Raw genomic sequence first — 15,203 nt, forward strand, 5'->3', positions numbered from 1 at the left:
GTGAGGGGGTGAGGGGGTAAGGGGGTGAGGGGGTGAGGGGGTAAGGGGGTGAGGGAGGTAGAAACCGCCTGAAGTGAGAGGACTACGACTGAAGACTACGAATAAAGACTATCTTCCAGTGAAGATGGGGAGGTAGGGAGGAGGAGGAGGAGGAGGAGGGGGAGGAGGGGAAAGACGAACCACGAACGAGGAGGCGGTGGGGAAACCCTTACGTCAGGAGAGCGCAGTATGAAATGCCGGGGTCCAAAGCACGGAGCTGCTCGATGCCTCCATGGCGTGAGCTTACTGCGCGTTAACTCCAGAAACACAGCCGGGCCGGATAAGTTACCGACATATTTACCGACATACTTACCGACAAAGCTATTACCGACAGGGACAGGGAAGGAAAAGGGAATCATATGCAAGGAAACAAGGAATGAGCTGTCGGCGACCACAGTTTGATGGACAGGGAGGGAAGGGTTGTGGGGATATGGTGGGGAGGGTCCGGAGGTGGTTGGGAATAACAAGTTGGGAGGGAAGAGGGCGGGGGAGGCGAACCACACCACAGACCATTGGTGCTGATACCTACCAAGGATGGATAGACGGATACTCTGCAGGCATTGAAGCGCAGGGGGTTCACTTACCTAGCAGCGTCAGCATCTCCAGCGCCACCGCCAGTCGCAATGCCGGCAGCGGCTCCCCACCCATAAGCCGCAGCGCCAGCGCCACTAAGCGGGAGGCCGGCTTGCCCTCCGGCCCGCCCGCCGCCGCGCCGCGCCGCGACGACATGACCTTGGCCTCCCCCGCCTCCAACCGAAGAAGACACTGGTACGCGGCTCGCCGCAACATGTGATGTGGAGACTGCTGCTCCTGCTGCTGCTGGGATTGGTGCTGTTGCTGTTGCTGCTGCTGGTGGTGGCGTTGAGGCTGCTGTGGCTGTGGAGGGTGCTGGCGGCGGTGGCGATGGCAGTGACGAGGTGAGATTTGATTGGGTCGGTTGGGAATGAGATTGGAGGTGGGGTCAGACATGGGCTCCGGGACTGACAACGGCGGCGGCGCTGTTGCGGGGGAGGGGGAGCTGCCACCGCCCACGCAGCCGCCGCCGCCAGCAGGCACCGGGGTGCGCGCAGGCTTGCCGTCGGAAACTTGAGCGAAGCGAAGCAGCTGGCGCCGTACACTGGCGTACAGCTCGAGCGCCTTGGCTTCCGCGCCGGCGCCGCGGCCCTGCCTGAGGGGACGTTGTTTACGTTGAGAGGGTGTTCAGGTAAGGGGTGTGGGGGGGAGGAGAACGGACAGCCGAATGCAGCGGGGCGATGTGGTTGGTATCTGTGTACGGCTGCGGCGTGAGGGGGGAGGAGGATGCGGGTGCTGTCGGTGTGGGGCGAACTGGAGGACAGGGGATGGGGAGGTGTTAGATCACAAGCCAATCGGGAACATCACGACGGGGGATGGAACCCATGTCCTCCTCATGATGGGCCCTATGCACCCTGTGCTGAACTGGTTGCTTGCGTTGCAACAGAGGGGGAGAGAAGGAACCCCAAAATCACATTCTCGCATGCATGCCGGTTGCCGTACTGTTGGGAGGAAAAGACCAAGAAGCTTTTCTACCCTCACCCCACCTCACCCCACCCCTACAACCCATATGCCGACCTAGGGTTCACGGACAGCGCCAGTGACGTCATCGCCGCCAGACAGGCTGATCCCACCACATAATTGGGGGAGGGGTGCAGGCAGTCCTGGAGCAGGTAGTCGTCCAGTAGGCCCAGCAGGCGGGCCAGGACGGAGGAGTGAGTGGGGCGGAGCAGCCCGGCGGCCTCGATAACGGCGGCCAGGTACGACGAATCGTCGTACAAGTTTTCTGTCGTCGTACACAGTGGAAAGAAAGAAGCATAAGTAGGAGGTGTTTGCTTGTAGTAAGCAGCTGATGGCGCATGGCGATGGGGGGGGGCCCGTCACAGGAGCAGATGGTGGTGGTGGTGGTGGTGGTCCGGAAGGAGGTTTCGGAGCCTGGGTAGGAGGGTACCCCTCACTCACATTTCTACTTACTGGTCACATGGATCAAACTGACCTGCCCTGGTTTGTACTCTCTGTGGTCTTCCACACCACCATGCAGCAACCTTAACCATCGAGTTCTCTGCCTTAGGTTTCCCAGTGGTGCAGTGTACGGCACTGTACGGCAGTCCGTCGTGGCCCCTGATGGCCCCCAACCTTGCTGGGGTATATTCTCTTTGGGGCTAATTGAGGCTCGCTGTAATACCTACTACATCACTATTGCCACCACTATCACCATATCATCACCATCATCATCACCACCATTATCATCATTGCTAGTGATATCGCCATTATCACTGACTTCAAGTACACACGCCCATGCATCTCTCCCCACACACACATACGCACCCCACCCCCATCCTCCACCCCCCCTCTGATCTAAAAACCTTTTACCTGAGTTGTCATTGTTCGTCAGTATGTCAGTCACGAGCTGCATAGCCTCCGGGGTACTGTTGAAGGACACATCACGAATGGAAGCCAGGCAGGCGGGAACGGCCTGCGTGTATAGGCACATGTACATGTGTGTATGGTGGTGGGGGGTGGGGGAAAGACGAACCACGAACGACTGAAGCTGCTGCCAGGGCAAGATTGTACCAAGAGTAGAACTGACTGGGGGTGGGGGGATGCGGGGATTTGCAGTTGGGGGGGAGGACGGTCGCGAAAGAAGAAAGTGGTAACGATTAGGAAAGGGGACACAACACCCTCCAACTCCACATACACACACGCGCGCCAGCGCACCCACCCCACCCCCTCCCACCGTCCCGTCACACTAAAACTCTGACGACGCCCTTTTTTGACGCAAGCGATGTGTCCCATTTCCCCTCTACTTTTTCCTGCACCCCTCTCGCCTGCAGCACGAGGTGTGTTCCCAGATCAGCCCAGTAGTTGGGCCGCAACACGGCGCTGACGGGGTCGCGGCACTGATCGTAGAAGAAGGACAGCAGGTTGGGGGCGGCTGGGGGAGTGGGAGTGGGAGTGGGAGTGGGAGTGGGAGTGGGAGTGGGAGCGGGGGGGGGAAGAGTCGTATGCAAGGAAACCAGAAATGAACTGCAGGAAGGCGTCCAAAGTCCGAACCAGAGGGGGGGGGAAGGACGAACCGCGAACGAGTGGGGGGGCGATGAGTAAGGAGAAGTGAGGAGGAAGTCATCAGATGCAAGAAGCAAAGGGTCAAGTGCCGGTGTACCAAACTGCTTTGGTGAAGGCTTTGGGGTTGTAACCCATCCCCCACCCCACCTCCCACCAGCCCCACACCTGGCTGGGTGCTCATGGATGGTGAAAAGGCTGCGAGCGCCCTCGCCGCCTCAATCCGTACCCTGCAGTACACCCCGCCTGATCGTACACAATCCAGCAGTACACCGATGACGGAAGAGGAATCCGCGGCGCCGCTGGATTCCAGCTGCAGACCTAGACGCATAAGGCCCTTAAATAAGGGGGGAGAGGGAGAGACATGACTGTCAGCCTGTGAGGAAGACGACGCGTGCGATTGTCGTACATACACATACACACCTCCTCAACACCCGGGGGACCTTCCCCTCGAGTTTCCCCTCGCGGTGGCTCCGGATTCACCCACACTGCTTCCCCCTCTTCGCCTCCTCCGCTCCTTCCCACCTTCGACCGCTCCTTCCCACCTTCACTCGCTCGTGGTTCGTCTTTCCCCCCTTCCCCCCTTCGACCCTCCCCCTCGCCGCGCACCCACCTGCACCGCCAGTGACTGCGCCACCACGTCCTTGGAGCCCCGCAGCTGAGCCACCCACATGGATTCGCTTTGAAGCACCACCACATCACACAACCACTCCTGGCCGGGGTCAACTCTGCAAGGAAAAGGGGACGGAAGAGGGGAAGGAGGAGGAAAGGGTGGGGAAAGGCGAGGGGGGAGGAAATCACGTGATGATGATGCTGCAAGGACAAAAAAGCGGCCGATGGCGTTGGAAGTGAAAAATCGGAGGGAAATTGGAGTGGTGGGGAGGAGGGGAAAGTCGAACCACGAACGAGGGGAGGAGGAGGGGGGTGCAAGGGGCAAACCCCGCCGTAAGTATCGCCTCACGCGTCATGCCTCACGTACCTGAAGTACTGTACGGGAATGCGGTGCTCATCCGCCGCCGCCACGGCTGCCGCCACCGTCGGCTGGGTGCCCCCACCGCCGTCCTCGTCGCCGTCGTCGCCCGCGGCGGCTGCCGCCCCCGCGCCACGCTTGCGGCGGCCGCGCTGCCCAGGCTTGCTGGCGATCTCAATCTCGTGTACGACAGCGTCCACGTGGGCCTCCATGCGCTCCACGTCAACCTCTTGTACGGCGCCATCATGGTCGTACACCGCAACCTGCCGTACGTTAAGCCACATTCTAATCTGCGTCCACGCCACCCCATAGCGTCGTATAGCAGCCCTTAACGACCCCACACTACGGCCCCATGGCCCCCTCCCCTGCTGCTGCTGCTGCTGCTTCCCCTCACTCCCCTTCCCCCCCCGTACACAAGGCTGCTGGTATTTCAGTCTCCTTTCCGAATCGGTAGCTCCTTTCACCAACTCCCGCACCCACCCACCCTCCCCAACTGCCACACCCAACCCCACCCCAACCTTTCTTTTTACATATGATTATGATGACTCCACCCCCCCACCCCATCCCCACACACCGCCCACCTTGATGCCCCTGCCCGCCGTCTCGCTCTTACTCCTCTGCGCACTCGCACTCCGCCCCGCCGCCACCACCTCCGGCCCCCCCTCCTGCTTCAGAGCCACCAACAGAGTGTTGCTACGCCGTACGTACGAACAACCGGCCGTCAGCCGCGGGCAGCCCCTGCCGTACACCCAGCGCTCCGCAAACGCCGCCACGTCCTTGGCCATGCCGGCTGCGCTGCCGCACTCCGTTACGAAACGCCGTGTGGTGAGCAGGCGGCCCGAGGGGCCGCGGGAGGGGCTCCAGCTACGGACTGCGTTGGCGGCGTTGCGGCACACGGCCTGGGCCAACGGAACCGGTAAAGGCAAGCCGGCAAACCAGTACCAGCAGCAGCAGCAGCAGCAGCGGCAAAGGATGGGCGGCGGCAGTAGGGGGGGAGACGAACCACGAACGAGTGAAGCTGATGATGTGAAGGGTAGACTGAGTCGTGGGGGCGGCAGTAGCAGTAGCAGTAGCAGTAGCAGTGGCAGTGACATTGGCGATGCTCTCCACGTGCAAACGTGGGAACCGCAAGTACGGCAACGGTCAGGAGCAGCGGTGGATGAGGTGGTGGAGGACGGCGGCGGAGAGGCGCTCTAAGGAACCCCCCCCGCCGCCGCCACCGCACTGACAAATGGAAACCGTACACCGTGCACCTAAAACGGGAGCAGCTCCGGAACCACACCAACCTTCCTTTCCTTTCGTTCCCAAACATTCCACACCACATTATACACCACCCCGCAATATCCCCCTCCCCTCCCCTCAATCCCACCTGCCCACCTGCATGATACTCCGGAAGCTGTCCTCCCCTGTCCGCCGCTCCAACATGCGCAACACCGTCACCGCCTTCCATCGACGGAGGGGGGAGGGATCCAGGGACTGTCGGGGCGCGGGGAAAGGTGGGGAAGGCGGGAGAGAGTGAGAGAACGCGGGAGCGGGGTGAGTGGGCGCCGTGGGGATGGGATGGGGGCCACATATGAACATAACGACATGGGCGAGCCAGGAGAAACTGATTCTACTGGAAGACATGGGGGACAGGGCTAGGGGTGAGGGCTAGGGCTAGGGGCAGGGGGCGAGAGAAACCCAGCATCACTAGGCCGGATGACAAGTGATTCCTGGAAGGAGGGGCGCGCGCGGGTCGTGAGTAACCTTGGGGTTCAGGTCTGGCAAGCGGAAGGCACGTAGCATGGAAACAATTGGAGGTCAGGAATTGCAACGGATGGCCAACTTTAGGACGTATATATGGACATGATGGTAGTTGGTTGGTTAGTTAGTTAGTTTGGGGAGGGTCATATGCACAAAATGCCACGCTGGTTATAAAGTGGTCTGGGGTAGGGTAGGCAGGAAACCGTTGATTGATAGGTTATGCCAAGTGCGACCAGTTTTTGGTTGACAGTTAAACCAACAGGAGCGAACATGAACAGGTGGTGGTGGTGGTGGCTGGACTTGGGGGGATGCAGATATGAAGGTCGAATTAGGCTCTGATGCCTCTCAGCCTTTTCCACCTTCCCCTTACTGCAGTCCCTTGTTAAGCTAACCCCCGTTACCCATCCCACCTCGCCGTACGTACCTCACTGCCGTACATCTGGCTCAGTGGGTCCTTCCGGCGCCGGCGATGGCTCTGCGGCGGTCCGCCGCCCGCTGCCTCCCCTGCCTCGTCCGCGTCGTCGTACTGGTTCTGCGGGCACAGCGGCGGCGGCAGGCCGTCGTCCCCCGCCAGCACAGCCTCCCTCTCCTTGAACCGCCTACACGCCGCAAGAAGGTCTTCGGTTCAGGATGCAAGTAGAAAGTGAAAAGTAAATAACCAAATGTCCCGCCCAGCTACGCTATGTCATAACACTTGTAGAAGCCATGCTAAGCCAGAAAGGATAGCTACGAGTTGATTTGGGGTTGACCATGATGACGATGCGGTGGTGGCAGCGGCGGAGGAAGAGGAAGAGGAGGAAGAGGGTGCACAAGCGGAATAAGCGGACGGGGCCATCGTTCAGCGCAATTTTTAAGCGAAAAAGCCCATAACTTTTGGCACGGTGAGGATATAGCAAGAAGCGGAGGCGGGACAGACAGGGGACGAGAAAGAGCGGAAAGGGGGGAAGTCTGTAATGCAAAAGCTAAAGACGGCGGGGGCCCCCCTTAGATGTCCAAAGCGAGAGAGAGAGAGAGGGTCTTCGGAGGTCAGAAGTTGACACGAGTGGGCGAGTGGCAGCTGTTGCTGTTGCTGCTGTTGCTGCTGTTGCTGCTGTTGCTGCTGTTATTGCTGCTGCTGCTGCCCCAGCCAACCTCTACCTGTAAGCCACCTCGTTCTGCCCCAGCCAGGCCTTCAAGAAGTGGTCGGCCAGCAGCCCCGCCAGCCCCTCCACCAACCAAGTGTCAGAGGAGGACCTGGGGGAAAAAACAAAACGGGAAAACCCAAGTCAAGAACCTCATGACATCACATGCCGTACGGGCTGCGTCATGCCATATGTGGCTGTGCGGGTGGCTCTCCCCCCCACCTGGGTAGCAGGATGACTCCAAACCACTGCCTCGCCAGCGCCTCCGCCAGCGCTATCTTGCCCTCCAGGGCGGAGTCCACCGCCCTGTCGCTGTGAAGCAACTCGCTGCTCACCTGGTACATGGACGACACGAGAGGTGGGGGTGGGAGAGATTCGTGGTTGGTGGTTGGGTTGCGTGTGGGTAGCGAGGGGGGGATGCGGTCGTAAACAAACTCGGGCGAGCATGCGCCGGATGCTCGTAATGGCCAGTACGTGTGGTCAGGACAACCCCTAGGTAGTTTTATCTAACCACCTACCTGCCTACCCACCTACTACCTACCTATCGGCATACCTATTTAGCTATCTACATAGCCACCTACATATCTAACTATCTATCTATCCATCCATCTATGTAGGGATAAGGTGTGGACAAAGAGCGCTGGCGACCTGAATGCTTCGGCGCGTCAACCTGGGGCAGCTAATCCATAGCTAGTGCGCTCTTCCGCCCTGTGCCTTCCATCGCCATCTTTGCTGAACAGCGCCACAAAACCGCTCACCACGATGCAGCCCGCCGCCACCTGCACCGGCGTCACCGCCAGCTCCGAGGGGATGAAAACAACCTGGCGGAAGCAACAACAGCAACAGCAGGAAACAATCAATGACACAAAGAAATACGATGTACGGCGATGTACAGCTGTGTACGTCTTCCAGAAGTCCAATGCACCGCGAGCTCCCAGCTTCTAGCGTCAGCGCGGAAGAAAGAAGGCGACAATGACTCCCAGGAAAAAAAGGACATACGCACAACCGCAGCTGATCAAAGAAGATAAGGCGCCGGTGAAAGGGTGAGGACGAGGGGATTGGGGTTGCACAAAACTGAACAGTCAAAGGGAAACATTTGGAGCACCGCGGGAACCAAGGACTCCACCATCCCGGGCCACCCTGCCGCTTTCCCCTTTCTGCCTTTCCTTGGCAGCAGCTTCACTCGTTCGTGGTTCGTCTTTTCCCACCTCTGCCGCCTCCGCCTTTCTTCACCCCCTCTTCATCGTTTATATCCTCTACCGCACCTTTGCTACAAGTCAAAGCGTGCTGCTATCATGCTACCTCCTTTACCCGGTCCAATCTGGCCATAGCCTGGACGCCCAGCCCTTATTCCCATATACACCTGCTCCTAAACCATCTCCCTCCCAACCAGTGCCTATCTTGGAAAACCAATAACCCCCCTCGCCTAAGAACACTGCGGCCTCAGATACCCTACACTATAAAGATACAAAAACTCCGCGTTAAGGCCATGTTCGCGGCACAGAGCACAAAGCACCGCGTGGACCGGCCCGGCCCGCGCGCGCCCTCGGGGTACCTGCAGCTGGCTGAGGGGGAAATTGACTGTGGAGGCGATCTGATACTCCTTGAAGGGCAGGTAGAAGAAGCGGGTGGTGGAGCGCAGCAAGTCCATGCAGCCGGGGGGTCCGAAGTGCGTGATGATGGTGGAGTCCTGGGGGGCAAGAGCGGGAAGGAGAGGGGCCGGTCGAGGGGCCCAGGCGGGGTAAGACTAACCATTGGCGATTGAAGCCGAGGTGGGGATAAGGGGCGGGTTGAATGTCACATGCGAATGTTTAAATCAAAATTACAACTGGCCACGCGAGGGTTAGGCGGGACAGTAGCCAGGGAAATGAGGGGCAGGCGGGGATGTGGGGGAAAGGCGAACCACGAACGAGTGAAGCTGATGCCAAGGATGGACTGATAGGCCAGAAGTAAGTAATAGGCCAGAAATAGCAACCTAACCTGTCGCGAAGGATATGAGGGAAATTTGTCCTTCATGGACAAATGAAGAAAAAAGTATAGGAAATAGGAGGGAGAGCTGAATAATGCCCTAGAATGGCTTGTCGCGACCTGCGAGATATATTGGAAAAGGCCAACAGACTCGCCACGCTTCCGCGCCATCATCCCCAAGAGAGACACTCTTCGGGCATGCACCCCCTACCTGCGGCCCGCCGCCACCTGCTCCTCCGGGCCCTGGCTGCTGCTGCTGCTTCAAGAATGATTCCACCAACTGGTTAGTACTGCCCTGGTACTGTGGTACAACTGCCAACGGTCCAACAGTAACATGCAGGTGGGACGGCACAACCGCCAACGGCAGCTCGTAGTACCAGACCTTGGCGTACGGCCGCGGCGTGCGGCAACTCGCCGCTCCAGCGGCTGGCCGTCTTGACGCCCGGGGTGCTGACGGCGGCGGCGGTGGAACCGACGCGACGGCGGAAGCCGCCGCTGCCGCCGTACCTGCCGCGGGCTTGGCCGCCTCTCCCTCCTGGCCACCATCCTTTGGAGCTGCATCCGCCCCCGCCGCGTCCATCTCCATGGGCACCGGCCCCAGCCCCGAAACCGGTCCAGCTGCCGAATCTAACGCCGCCATTGTCTCTACTTTAATGCCACCGTCGCCGCCGCCGCCGCTGCATCCCCTAGCAGCAGGTGGGAGTCCGTCCACCTCCATCGCATCCCCCTTATCCTTCTCAAGTTCCGCCGCCCCTGGAGCCTCTCCGTGCCCTACTGCCACAGCCGCCCCGTCTGCCGGCCCCCCTGGAGCCTCTTCTCCTTGCCCTGCCGGCAGCTGCTGCTGCCGGCCGCCCTGCTGCAGCTGCAGCTGCTGCTGCCCCACTGCTCCTTGCTGCTCCACCCCCTCCTTCTCCTCCTCTTCCGGCTCGGGTGGAGAGCCCACCAGTAGTCGCTGACTGACCAGCATGCCGCTGCACACCGCTACGTCGCACAGCCCTGTCTCGACGTGCAGCTCCCAGCTGTGCATGACGGAAGGCAGGTCTACGCAGGGCACCAGGCCACGTACCCGGTTAAACTGCACATCCGTGGTCATGAAAAGACCGTCCAGGTAGCGCACGGTCGCGTCGCCGCCCAGCTTGCGGTACGTAATTGTGATTTTGAGGGAAGAGGACATGAGCGGGTCGTTGAGGAGCTGGTGGCGGAGGGCGTCCGAGCAGTGTGCAAAGTCCGCGGCGGCGAGGCCAGGAGGAGAGGGCGCGCGTGCGCCACGGGGTGAGGATGTGGATGCGGGGTCGAGTGGCACTGGTGCTGGCGGCGGTGGCGATGAGGCGGTGAAGGCGGCGGCTGGTTGCTTTGGAGCCCCTGGGCTAAGGGCTGGATGGCGGGAGGGGAAAGGGGAAGGATTTAAAGTGGGGGAAAGAGGTGCGCGGGGCATTGACGCGTGGGTGGTGAATGGGGGTAATCTGGAGGAATGTGAGAAGCGCGCGACGTGCTGAATAACCCGGAAGACGTAAGCGCGAGAAGTGAGGCCTACGGTGGAAACTCACCGCCCCGGTGGCGATCCAAGGGGATGGCGAGGTCGCCATGCGTGCGGTCAGCTTTGAGAGCTGCTCTGTAGTCGTCCGCAACATAGTCCGCATAGTCCTTGACGTTGTGTTCAGCGCTTTCGTCAACGCTTTGCTGCTTGTGACGCGGCAACCACTGTGCTGTTACGACGCTGCCACCAACGCGAACATCGTCAATTTGCAGATTCCTCGCATGCAACGCCACCACACGGTGGTGCCCATGCCGGATGTAAAGCTCGGTCACCCTACATGGTAAACGTTACAACGTAATCCTCTTTTTATGCCTTTCGAGTGGGGCGTTGAAGCTCACCCATGGAGCACGCCTCGCAAATTGTCCACCCGTAGCCTGACACGCTGATGCAGGACGTGTGGGAACTCAACAGGACTCTCCATAAAAGTACGTACTGGCCGCCAAAAAAGCTCCCGGTTACGGAAATCATGGGAGTTGCAGGCTACGTTGGCCCTGCCAAATTCTCAGAAACAAGACAGTAGGACTTCGTGCTAGGTTCAGCAGGAACATGTGTGCGGCGAACGATACCAGGTTGCTATTAGTCCCGTGTGATGTTGTTAAGCGAGTCTTCGCTCAAATTACCGGTGGGACGAGATCGTACCTCTTTATTTACTAAAGGGCTCCATTCGCTTCGGGCCGACCTGGCAAGTTCAGGACCGCTTCCAATGCGCAGGTCGTAAGGGAGGACAAGTAGACGTTTTCCCTTACGGATACCAAGGGATAGCTTCGCGCTCGTGTGCGTGCGACTGCCGGTGTGCCCGCTAGCTCTGGATTCTACCCCACGCCCTTCCTTAGGCGTTTTTACGTTCTGGCTGCTGGCTGGGCTGAGAATCCTTCGCCCTGAGCTGTTCTGTCCCACTCCCCTCCCAATGACATGCTATGAACATCCTGTGATGGGATGTAACCCGTTGCATTTTTGCACAGGAGGTCTAGATTTTAGATCCATCTTCACTGCATAACGTTAACCATCCTTCGTCTCTATCTCATCGGTGCACAGATGCTAACTCGCGGCCTCTGTGGCCCACGTCACCCATGAGCCCCCGCTGTCCATCTGCTGTTGGGGCTTTCTGCAATCATGGCACTCCCACGAGGTTATCGCAAAGGCATACATGGAAGGACAAAGAAATGGCCGATAGTTAGTTTGCTAAGCCCTCCTAGCCTGTATGTAGGCTGTTGGCAGAGCCTCCTCCGCCGGCCCTCCACAGGGACGCAGCCCCGGGAGGCAGCAGCGGTACGACCACCGCTGCGGCCGACGACAACGATGAAGATGACGGCGACAATCTCACCGCGGCTGTGGCATGCGCAGCCGGCTAGAGCTGCTTCGGATGGAACTCGCAACACCGTACAGCTGCCTTAACATGCTGTTGTACATGGTGCCGTCCCTGGAGGAGCGGAAAACTGGGGGCATCTGCCTGGGCATCTGCAACGGCCCAAGGCAGTGGCAATAGCCTGGGCGAACATGCCATAGTGATCGGTAAGATGACACAGAAGAAAGTGGGGAGATGAGAGCATGCTGCTTACTTAAATGACAGTCCTTATGGGATTCTTCGGGTGTAGGCTTAATGCCTCTCCCCTATTGCTGGTGCTGGTCGTCGGAATTCAAGAATACAAAACGAGGGGTACGTTAAGACTTCCAGGTTAGGAGGTGCGCATATGTACGGCCTGCTTGTGATTGCGTAGCCCATGCATATTGCGATATTTGCATCTGGGCACCCGCTGAGTTTCAGCATACCCGTAGAGTCGCCCAGATGAAAATACCGCGATGTATGGTTTAACAACATACACGTTCTTTGCGCGGTTAAAATGTATCCGAGGGGTTGCGTGGGCCAAAATTCAGGCCAGGAGACGGGAAAGCCCAAACACCGGTAATCCTCTGAGATTGCTTAAAGCTGGCGTCGCCGTTTAGCAGGGCCATTGCGTGACAACCCCCTTCCTCGCCTGCATTAACGTTTACACGTCAATAACCTGGGAATCCTCTCGTTGCCCCATACAGGCATACAATACCTCAGCAGAATCTTGCTTCACTGTTTTTGGTGTTCCCAGAACCAACCTAGAAGCCCTCTCCTCCTTCACGCAGCCATATGCTTCCCATCAAAGCGATTCGGGACGTAGCTCGTAACTTTGACTTTATAACGAAATTGTTTAGGGCGGGCGCACTGGAAACACAGCATAACCCAGACCCAGCACAGCTCCTGCATTTGCACACCACACCACACCGCACCCATCCAGTCTTGAGCATCAAGCCGGCTTCACTCCAAGAGCACTTCCGCTGTTTAACCCTCCACACAGTCCCGTCTCCTAAATTCACACCTCGCAACCACACACACACACAGACAGAAGCACATACCGTCTTAAACCCTCAGTCCAAGAGCATACGAGAATGCCCCTACATTTCATGTGCTGTCCTCATACCACAATGCACACTCGGCACCTCACAGCTCTCACCCTTGGCTCACCACTCCCAGGTGTACACTGAAACGCCACTTGCACAGCTAGGACCAGTGCAAATGTAACCACGCCGTCACAGCGGCCGGCCACTGATTTGCCAACAAGATCACTCAAGGCCCACTCAGGCCACGTGGGGCATAGCCCGAGCGACCGCAGTAGGCGTTACTCGAACAAACCTCTCAAACAAACACAACTAACCCCATTGCCATTTGCAGCCAATTAGCTGCCACTAACGCTCGCTGTACAGCATGCTCAAAGAACTCGGTTTGCTGGTCGTTCACTCGGCGCGCGCCTTCCTCCGCAGCGCCTCCAGTTCCAGGTCAAGAGCGTCCTGGATAGGCCGGCCCTCTGGCAGTGCGGCAGGGGTGCTACTGGAGCTCAACATGCCGCGCTTAAGAGCGGCCAGCTCGTCGTCCACTGTCGCCGGAGGACAAATTGAAGGACCAACATCAAAGCCAAAATAGGAGTTGATGCATGCAAACATACGCGATCGTCCTCAAGGCACGCGCAAAACCAGAAGCACTAGGCTATATTACATGACACCATACCTGGAGAACGCGTTACCTGAGCTAATACACAACTTCAGAAGCCCATTTCCACACGCCATTGAGCGCCCAGAAAAATGCCCCCTCGCGCACCTGTGCCGCTCTCTAGCGCCTTGAACCGGTTGTCAATCGTGTCGCTACCCACAAGCATCTTGGTACTCTCTGCTTGCGCCTCCATGGAGAGCACCTTCTGCTCCATCTTTTCAAAGGCAACCACCGCATTGCTCGTATTGAGCCCAGCCATCATCTCCTGGATCTGCTGGCTGGTCTTGGCCGACGCCGCGCGCGCCTTGAGCGTCTCCTTCTTGCTGCGTGCCTCGCTCAGCTTGGCCTCCAGGGCGCGCGTGTTGTTCAGAACGTCATTGCTAGCGACTGAGAGTTGGTCCACTTGGGCCTTCAGGGTGTCCGCTTGTTCCTGGTGAATATACCGCACAGTTGCGCAGCGTCGTGGAAGGGTTACAAGCTTACGACATGGAAAGGGGCGCCGGTAGGTTATGATAGACACCCCGCTTTGCTATTAAAGGCCGGATACGACACCAACAGAGGCATCGTTGTGAAGCATGGACGCCCGGTGATTGGATCCGGCCGCTGCGTGCACAAACGCTTCTTTTCGTAGCTGCTGTTGTTCTCTTTGTAACTGCTGCCACAGCTCGAAAGGGATGCGCAATTGGGGCATTATTTAGTTTATGCTTGTAGCTAGGCGTGTTGGTCTTAGGGAAGGAAATTCTACCCATGAGTTACGGATGCGAGGGGTAGTGTCGCGTATGCGCCCGGTTAAGTTGCTGTAAGTGCTTACCTGGTAAGACTTGCGGCGCTTGAGCGCCTCCTTGGCCAGGTCATCCTCACCCTTCTGCACTGCGAGCTCTGCGCGGCGAAGCCAGTCATCCTGCAGGAAGGGGGGATTCAATGCACCGCAACAAACGGCTCTGGCTCATGGCCCCAGCTGGGTACGACCGCTGTGGCAACCCAGATTAGTGGGCTTTCAAAGCAGAAGCATTGACTTACCGCAGTGGTTTGGGCCTGCTTGTACTTCGCCTCGATTTGCTTTTGCTGGGCGAGGATCTGTGCAGAGATCGAGCTGGTTAAGTGACCGTGTGGTAGAGCTGCCAGACAGTGAACCGCTTCTTACCGTCGCGGCAGCTTGCCTCATCTTAATGAGGTCATTCTGCATCTCCTCAACAACCTGATCCAGCAGCTTCTCGGGGTCCTCAGCGTTGCTCACTGCGCGGGTCACGCGCAACTTGGAATCAAGCAAGTTGAACGCTTCTCAGGCGCGTCTCTCGGCGCGACCTACCAACATTATTCGCCCATGACCCGACAATCCGCGAGACTCGTGAAAATAGGTTCGCCTGGACCACAACTGTCCTCCGGCCCTGCCGACGTACGCCGACCACTGCAGGCAAGCCAAAGGATGCAGTTAGCAGACCGTGCCCATTACACCGCCTCCTGCCGTCAGCATCTTACATCAGCCTGTGCACCTACCAGAAGGGCGGAGAGTGCCGCGCTTGCTGCCAGCTGGCCCAAGGCGAACGTGAGTCAGCTGCATTTTTCCTCAACGAATGATTGAAACCTTGTACCAAGAAGTATATGTAGAAATATGTGGGCCCGATAAAGTACACAAATTGTATGAAAGCCTGACCTTATAACAGATGCAGATGCATGGGTAGGAAGCGTCTAGGCATGAGGGCGTTGTATTTTTTGCATGTGACTTCCATCAGC

The 15,203-nt window shown here is 58.5% G+C and overlaps 2 protein-coding genes across 2 annotated transcripts in view; both read right to left on the reverse strand.

The window, feature by feature from the left end:
* VOLCADRAFT_89164 (uncharacterized protein) overlaps positions 1-11,911 on the reverse strand; it is a gene marked incomplete at both ends in the record, with an annotated part of 17,220 nt that extends 5,309 nt beyond the window's left edge. Inside the window, 19 exons of the mRNA XM_002948818.1 lie at positions 569-590; positions 624-1,207; positions 1,630-1,900; positions 2,425-2,527; positions 2,859-2,986; positions 3,265-3,490; positions 3,728-3,842; positions 4,094-4,374; positions 4,666-4,983; positions 5,462-5,560; positions 6,252-6,426; positions 7,171-7,283; positions 7,707-7,769; positions 8,504-8,638; positions 9,128-9,366; positions 9,424-10,290; positions 10,464-10,669; positions 10,792-10,827; positions 11,778-11,911. Coding sequence (XP_002948864.1) covers positions 569-590; positions 624-1,207; positions 1,630-1,900; positions 2,425-2,527; positions 2,859-2,986; positions 3,265-3,490; positions 3,728-3,842; positions 4,094-4,374; positions 4,666-4,983; positions 5,462-5,560; positions 6,252-6,426; positions 7,171-7,283; positions 7,707-7,769; positions 8,504-8,638; positions 9,128-9,366; positions 9,424-10,290; positions 10,464-10,669; positions 10,792-10,827; positions 11,778-11,911 — 4,115 coding nt within the window. The remainder of the gene's footprint in view (positions 1-568; positions 591-623; positions 1,208-1,629; positions 1,901-2,424; positions 2,528-2,858; positions 2,987-3,264; positions 3,491-3,727; positions 3,843-4,093; positions 4,375-4,665; positions 4,984-5,461; positions 5,561-6,251; positions 6,427-7,170; positions 7,284-7,706; positions 7,770-8,503; positions 8,639-9,127; positions 9,367-9,423; positions 10,291-10,463; positions 10,670-10,791; positions 10,828-11,777) is intronic.
* A 372-nt stretch (positions 11,912-12,283) lies between these two features.
* Positions 12,284-15,124, reverse strand: VOLCADRAFT_104059 (uncharacterized protein). Its single transcript, XM_002948819.1, has 7 exons — positions 14,967-15,124; positions 14,779-14,877; positions 14,614-14,705; positions 14,490-14,546; positions 14,281-14,370; positions 13,578-13,899; positions 12,284-13,356 (listed from the first exon to the last, which is right to left on the reverse strand). The coding sequence occupies exons 1-7, from the start codon at positions 15,028-15,030 to the stop codon at positions 13,217-13,219; spliced, it is 864 nt and encodes a 287-aa protein (XP_002948865.1). The 5' UTR covers positions 15,031-15,124; the 3' UTR covers positions 12,284-13,216.
* Positions 15,125-15,203: the final 79 nt, after the last annotated feature.

This window comes from Volvox carteri, assembly GCF_000143455.1.
Source record: "Volvox carteri f. nagariensis unplaced genomic scaffold VOLCAscaffold_11, whole genome shotgun sequence".
NCBI classification, from domain to species: domain Eukaryota; kingdom Viridiplantae; phylum Chlorophyta; class Chlorophyceae; order Chlamydomonadales; family Volvocaceae; genus Volvox; species Volvox carteri.